This window comes from Zeus faber (genome assembly GCF_960531495.2).
Source record: "Zeus faber genome assembly, chromosome: 5".
NCBI classification, from domain to species: domain Eukaryota; kingdom Metazoa; phylum Chordata; class Actinopteri; order Zeiformes; family Zeidae; genus Zeus; species Zeus faber.
The window spans coordinates 19,468,555-19,476,054 of record NC_137192.1 but is presented as its reverse complement, the minus strand read 5'-3'; the positions used below and the strand labels follow the sequence as shown (position 1 = coordinate 19,476,054).

The following is a 7,500-nucleotide window of genomic DNA, read 5'->3' as shown; positions in this document are numbered from 1 at the left end:
GTCATTTTGTGTTAGTTGTCACTTCATTAGCATGTGAAAATCAGGCTCCGCTTAATCTCATTTGTGTTGAGGGACCGCGCTTCATATTTAAAATCCCCCCACCTTGAAATTGGAATCTGCAATGAATGAATATGTAAATGTTGAGGGAACTAATTATGCCATTTGCATTCACCTGTCATGTCTTCCTCAAATGCCTTTGACTATTGGCAGAGGAAATCAAATCAGTCATTTCTTCTTTGTCTCGTCTTTTTTCTCTCTCTCTCTCTCTCTCTCTCTCTCTCTCTCATTCTCTCTCTCTCTCTTCTCTCTCTCTCCCCCCCACCCCCTCACCCACCTCTCTCTGTGTTTTCCAGGAGTACCAGGGTTCCAGCGTGCTGGGGCAGTTTGTGACTCGCTTCATGCTCAGGGAGACGTCCAGCCAGCTGCTGTCCCTGCAGAGGTCCCTGCAGTGTGCCATGGAGGCCGTGGAGGAGCAGAGCAGTCCTGCACCGTTAGTGCTGCATAATTGATCCGTTGTTAGTGTGCTCGGTGTGTTTGTGTGAAAACACAGTGTGTGTGCGCGTGCGCACACGTGTGTGTGTGTGTGTGTGTGTGTGTGTGTGTGTGTGTGTGTGTGTGTGTGTGTGTGTGTGTGTGCGTGTGTGCGTGCGCGCGATTCAAATAGTGCAGCAGTCTGGTGCAGTAGCTTTGCCGTCGCCTTCACCTCTTATTTCAGCAACGTTCACCTCTACCTTCCTTCCTCCTACCTTCACTTTCTACTTTCACCTTCCTTGTGCATTTAACTCTGCCTAGCTCCTCCACGCTGAGGACTCAAAAGCCTTGAGCTGAGAGCATAAGCCTCCCCCTGCCATACATAGTCCCTCCATTGCCAAGACTCATGTACTAGCAACAGATACTACCTGGTCATCTCGCGATCCCAGGTACCTTTCTTGGAGGGCCGGGCGATATTGCGTAAAACCAATACCAAATACCTTGAATGACCTTGGTGATTAGAACAGCTAGAACAGTCTATGAAGTTCAGAAGGTTGCATTACTTTAATGTCATTGAGCCTGAAGACTACATTTAACTATATCACAATATTACGATAACCAAAATCTCAGACGACATTCACCCAGCCCTACTTCATGGGATTTCACCCAACCACTGCCTCCTATAAGATAAAAAAGGACCATCCCCCCAGTGCCTTTTTGATGATCGTCTCGAAAAAAAAAAAGAAAACCCTAATGGAAAACATGGTTTGGATTCCATCGGTTCAGTACAGTCCAACCCTTGTTGAAGCACTGTTCCTGCAACTCCTGCAGCTGGACTGATGCCGTACGTACAGGTTCAGCGCTGTTTTGGAACAGACCTTACCTTACTGCCATTGAAATAGGCACCAGATGCTCCATTGACAATCATTTATCCTAAGAGGTAGGCTGGGAATTTGCGCACCACACAGGTAAAACAAAGTGGAGGTTTGCTGGGACAGGCCCTCCACATCTCGACTACCAGACAACCAAAAACAGATTTTGTGATGCCAGCAAGACAGCAGTCATAGACAACACACTCCAGAAGTGACAAATCCACTGGAAGCTTGTCTCCACTCATCACACTCACTGAGGAGAAAGGACTAAATCTTTATCTGGCAGGAGAACACCCTGTGTTGGGGGGTTTGGGTCACTTGGAGAAATAGTACCACTCACTGTTGGCTCAGAGACGATCCTTACTCTTACTCTCTTCCTTAGCTCTACCGTCGGACCTGTCGACCTGTTGGGCGTGTATGCTCTGATTCTTGTAAATCAGGGGTGTATGCCGGTATTCACCTTTTTCAGCCTCTGGTTTTCCCTCCTCATCCCTGTGATGTTCCCCAAAGACTACCTTGCTGATGAGGCACATAGACTAGAACCCCTGCACGGCAAAAACATTCTTTACTTTAATGCTACAATAAAACCAAACACCCAAGCATCTTTGCCTTCTTCTAAGTTATTGTTTGTAGAAGTTTGACGTTTTGACACAATTCCTACAGAGTCAAAGCCCTTGATCCATTGCACACAGAACTACCAGACCTTGCTCTGTCAAGGGGATGGATTCAGTATGCATAGTTATTTGCTCTGGTCTGAAGTCACAGGAAAGTCAGGAAAGTAAGACAGGACATTTCCATATTTTGGCTCCCCTTCAAAATGTGCCTTACAGTGTACTGAGCAGAGCGAGTAAGTCAAAACCTGAACTTTATGGAGATTTTTTGCGTACTTTTATTAATCCAGCTGGGGGGGGAAATAGTTCTCTTCATTTACCCATCCTTGTATCTGACGGAGCTAGGAGCAGTGGGCTGCCACCGGTGTAGCAGCACCCGGGGAGCAGTCGGGGGTTAAGTGTCTTGCTCAAGGACACTTTAGCACACCACCAGTCGCGGATCGAACTGGCAATCTTCCGATCGCTAGACAACCCGATCTACCTACTCTGCTGTCCTCAACCTGCCCCCCCTGTACGTACCAAAGTAGGTTTTCAGAAACATACCACCACACACCATCTGTTTTTGTGTCATCGGTTCCCTGCACTGAACACAAAACGTAATCTTTAAATGCAACTTTCTGTGAGTCATGATGTTTCTCTTGTAAGAAATCAAATACCATGTGAAGCAAGGGGACAACAAGGAAGCAGCTGTTGACAGTAATAACCGTTTCCCAACCCGGTAACATCCGCTAACATCTTGTCATTAGTGGGAAAGGTTACACCACGGTGTCAGTCCAGGGACAAATGACCCTGCAATAGACAGGTTTTTATCGGCTCCACCTCCGATCGGCTGTGATGGAAACATGACACTTGGGTAGACACGCTCATTTTGGCCCCTTTACCAGTGCTATACCATGTACCACAGTACAGTAAAAATGTTCCAACACTCTACTTGCGTAGCTAAGGCTTAAAAAAGAGCGAAAGAAAGAAAATGTCATCAGTATGTAAGTACTTAAAGGTAAGCAAGGAATATTAGATAAATAATTTATCCATCACCTGACAGTATTCCAACATTGTGCAGACTACGTTTCTTACGACTGTCACAGCAGAACTCATGATGAAAAGTTTGACTCTTTTTTTGAGACTCTGGTTTAACTGGTTTAACGCACTGTGAGTGAAGGACGACTTCCAGAGAGCGAGAAGGGTCGGCCATTTATTTAATTTGTCTTTTTTTTTGTACAGAATGCAATTTATTTTGGAATGGCAACTACCATATAAATGTATATTTGCACTTAAAAGTGAAAGAGACTTTTATTTGAAGTTTGAACTGGACATTTCCATGTTAGTTACATGTTGTGTCCTGAAACTCAGTGGGAGTTACAGGTTGAATTATACTGAAACTTAGTGACAGTCCCATGTTGTATTTTATTGGAACTCGGTTTCATGTTCTATTATTGTTCCATAGCGAATAATGAACAATAATAAACAGTGTCAAAATCAGCAATCTTACTATTGCAGCGGTAGTCCCTATGTGCAGCTGTCCAATCACGTGGGCGTGATCAGATCACATGATGTATTTGTCATTGACGTACAGCAGATCAGAAATCTGAATCTGCGGGTCAGACTAAAAAAAAATCAGGAATCTGAATTGGCCAAGAAAACTGCAGTCGGTGCATCTCTAGTTAGTTAACATGTTGGGTAACTTCACAAGATGATGCATTTCAAGGGGTATATCCTAATGAGATGAATGTGTATACTGTATATAGTTAGCTGTTGTAACTCGCATACGATGTGATTAGCCTCGTTACGTCTCGACTGGCAGGTCTGTCGGTGTATAAAGAGACAGGAATATCAGTGTATCAATCGATCATTTCATCCGATTTAGAATCCAAAATCAAAACTAGAACTTATTGGTCTTCTTCCCGCATGGGGGACCATAAATGTTTAGAGTGTGGGGATCGCTCCATGGGCACCACAGCCCAGAAGCCCCACGGGGGTTCCGAGCCACTTCAGCACCGCCCCAAGCCGGACCATGCGCACTGCGCATCAGACACTGCCGGTGCGCAGGTCCGGGCATGGATACTCCATGCTGCTTCTAACTCACGCTGGAACCATGCCACGCCCCTCTTCCAGAGTGTTTGTGACATCGAACGGGACGCCAGAAAATAAAACGAAAGGCGAAATTTCAGTTGATTAGTTCGGTTGGCTGATAAATTTAACTAAACCAGGGGAGTCTAATCAAGAGTGAGAAGTCACAATACGGAGAGCTACCGGCTGCCATTAGGGATTTACATTTTGCGGCGTGTTTTTGTAAAACAGAACAACAAGCAAACTATGAGGTGATACGCATTGTTGGAAGCCTTCTGCCACCTCGAGCATCATTAACATGCCGGGCGTCACAGGAAGCAGCGGCGAAAGGAGATTGTTTGGCGAGCTGCTCGCTAGCTGCGGATTAACAGTCGCAGCTCCCACCCTCTGGATTTGAAGACTTACGAAACGGATACACACCCCTCCACCTTCCCCTCCGCCCACAACAAGGCTGCTGAAGCAACAGCGAGACAGATTGCGGGTGGAGCAGCATGTGGCAGCGCTTTGTCTGCTCTCCCCACCCTGGTATTATTGGATGAGGGGCGGGGGGGCAGGTCCGAGATGGGATAGTGAGAGGGAAAATCAGACAAGGACGACACAGAGGAAGAGAGAGAGACGAGCTGCTAAATGAACGAGTGAATTCATTCGCATATTGCGGTGCAGACAATGCGAGAGAGAAAGGAGGGACGGTTCTTCAGAGTGTGTGTGTGTGTGTGTGTGTGTGTGTGTGTGTGTGTGTGTGTGTGTGTGTGTGTGTGTGTGCGTGTGTGTGTGTGGAGAGGGTGGGGTGAGGTTGGGTGGGTTCTCCGTTGCAGTGGAGTCACGGCTTATCCAGTGGCCTTTGAGCTCGAGGCAGGTATCAGCATGATCACCTCCGAGCAAAACGCTCCCCCTGGGCTGCCAGTGTGAGACCGCACACACACGCGCGCACACACACACACACACACACACACACACACACACACACACGCACACACACACACACACACACACACAGTAGAGAGTAGAGAGAACAGAGGACAGAGCAGAAAGAGATGTGTATACACATCCAAACACATACTTAGCAAATAGCCATGTGCACTGTTACACAGACACACACACACACACACACACACACACACACACACACACACACACACACACACGTATTGACTTGGTGCTGCAGTCTGCTTGGTACTATAATTTACGGACAAAGAACACTTTGCCCTCCAATTTAGTGTGTGTGTGTGTGTGTGTGTGTGTGTCTGTGTCTGTGTGTCGATGTGTGTTTGTGTGTGTTTGTGTGTGTATGTGTGTGTGCTTGCCAGAACTTAGGTGGTTACATACTGTGTGTGTGTGTTTGTGTGTGTGTGTGTGTGTGTGCGCATGTATGTGTGTGTGTGTGTGTGTGTCTTAACTATGTGTGTGCTTGCCAGAACTTAGGTGGGTATGTACTGTGTGTCTGTGTGTGTGTGTGTGTGTGTGTGTGTGTGTGTGTGTGTGTGCGTGTGCGTGTGCGCGTGCGTGTGCGTGTGCGGGTGCGTGTGCGTGTGCGTGCGTGTCCCTTTCTTCACACTTTGCATTTCTCCCTCTATGTCTCATTTGGAACTAATTCTCATTCAAACGCGTCCAAATCATTGGTTTTACTTGGGCGTTTTGGACAATTGTTGTTTTTATCTGCTGCCTCCCTCCCTCCCTCCCTCCCTTCACACCCTGTCCCCTCTGAAAAAGCACATGAATTATTAATGCTTTCCTGCCCTTTTCTCTGCACTCTCTCTCTTTTTTCTCTCGCTCACCTTTCTGTCTTTACCCCCTTTTTTTTTTCAGTTTAATTGGTATTCCTCTCTTCCACCGCCTCGCGCAGTCAACTACCCCTCCGCCAGGTAGCTCGTCTTTTTCGGTTTTTGTTTGCCTCTGACAGTTGACGCCCCCCCCCTCTCTCTCTCCCTCTCTCTCTCTCTCTCTCTCTCTCTCTCTCTCTTTCACTTTTTCTCTCTCTCACCTCCCTCCTTCCTGATAGGAGGGAGGTGAGCGCTCCGGTGCTGTCACCGCTGCAAAGGACCAGCAGGCGTTGCGGTCGCCGGGTCCAGAGCCACCCCTCCCCTCCGCCAGACGCCCTGTCAGGGATCCTGGGCACAGGTACACTTACCCTGGAGTCCAAACAAATAAAAGCAGCGTTCAGCTCAGTGTAATCGCGCATGTATTCCTTACAATAATCATCGTCCTTTTTCCCGTTAGAATGATCGTGAGCCTTCGAGGGCCTGAAATTGGGATTGAGTGTAACATTTGCTCGTGTTTTTCAAACGTGTGCCCAAACGTTTGCTTTCGACGCTCCGCGCGTGAAGCGGCCGCGCCGACCGGCTTGCGAGTTCGTGTTTGGGAACCGAAACATGTGCAAGTGCTTTATTTTGGCGTTTTGTTTTTCTTTTGGGTGTCCCCGCTGCAGCGGTTCAGGGTGAAATGCCTCGCTGAAGTAGGGGAACATCATTTCTTAGTTCTGAACCAATTTTCTTTTCAACTTAAGTGGCTTATTATAATCCTGAGCATTTTTTTTTTTTAACCAGCCTCTTTGGAGTGCTCTTATGTAACACAAATACAAATAAGTGGACAGGACAGGTTACGTATTTCACCGCTTTCCGCCTGGAACACTGCACTCTTTGTTCTCGTGTTCTTGTATTTTCAAAGCTTCCAAAAGCGATTTTTGAAGTCATTAAAAAAAAAAAGGATATACAGTTCATTTATGATTTTTTAATGACTGGATTGCCTCTAAAGCTTGTTTTACACCGAATCTGTAATCGCATCCGACAGTTGGACCCCCCTCCCCCTCAGTCGGACTTCTGGTTTGTTTCTGTCGTTTGCCGGATTTGGTGTGAAGCGGGATTTTTCCTCAGCATTTCTGTATTTAATTGGGAAGAAATGGGAGAACTCGATGATGTGTGAAATGCAGGAGTGGTGTCAGCGGATCTCTTCCATTCTGTTGCTTCTTCTCTGAACGCTGGCTGCTGCCCAGGTGGGACCTTGGAATGCGGGGAAAACTGGAGTTCGCAAATCAACCGTCTGCAGCAGCTTTTGGACAAACTGGAGTGTCAGGTACCCAGTCAATCAAATAACGCCTAGTAAACAAACACCTACAATACTGCAGCAAAAAAAAATAAAAAAATCAATATGCTTTATAAATCAATTTCAATGCCACAGAACAAAAAATATGGTTCACGACATACACTTTTTTTTAATCATAGATGCATTCATGTTTTATTCATTTTATTATTTCACTTATCATCCTGTTTGATTTATCACTTTTAAGAGATAAACAAACTTTTATTGATTTGCCCTTCAGCTTGTGTTCAACTAATCAAAAACCAGGTAATATAAGCTCAGCAGGATTGTGTTCCGTTGAGCCCTCGTAATTCAGTTTTTGTTTATTCTGTCATGTTACGGGGAAACATTCCTGCCATCGTTAAGCTCCACAAATTTACGATTTATGGCTCGAGCCACGGCTG

At 46.3% G+C, this 7,500-nt stretch overlaps 1 protein-coding gene across 1 annotated transcript in view; it reads left to right on the top strand.

Annotated features, from left to right (window-relative positions):
• Nucleotides 1–7,500, top strand: part of necab3 (N-terminal EF-hand calcium binding protein 3) — a gene marked incomplete at both ends in the record, with an annotated part of 37,255 nt that overhangs the window by 23,068 nt on the left and 6,687 nt on the right. The window contains 3 exons of the mRNA XM_080001024.1: nucleotides 354–490; nucleotides 6,021–6,139; nucleotides 7,011–7,090. Coding sequence (XP_079857150.1) covers nucleotides 354–490; nucleotides 6,021–6,139; nucleotides 7,011–7,090 — 336 coding nt within the window. The remainder of the gene's footprint in view (nucleotides 1–353; nucleotides 491–6,020; nucleotides 6,140–7,010; nucleotides 7,091–7,500) is intronic.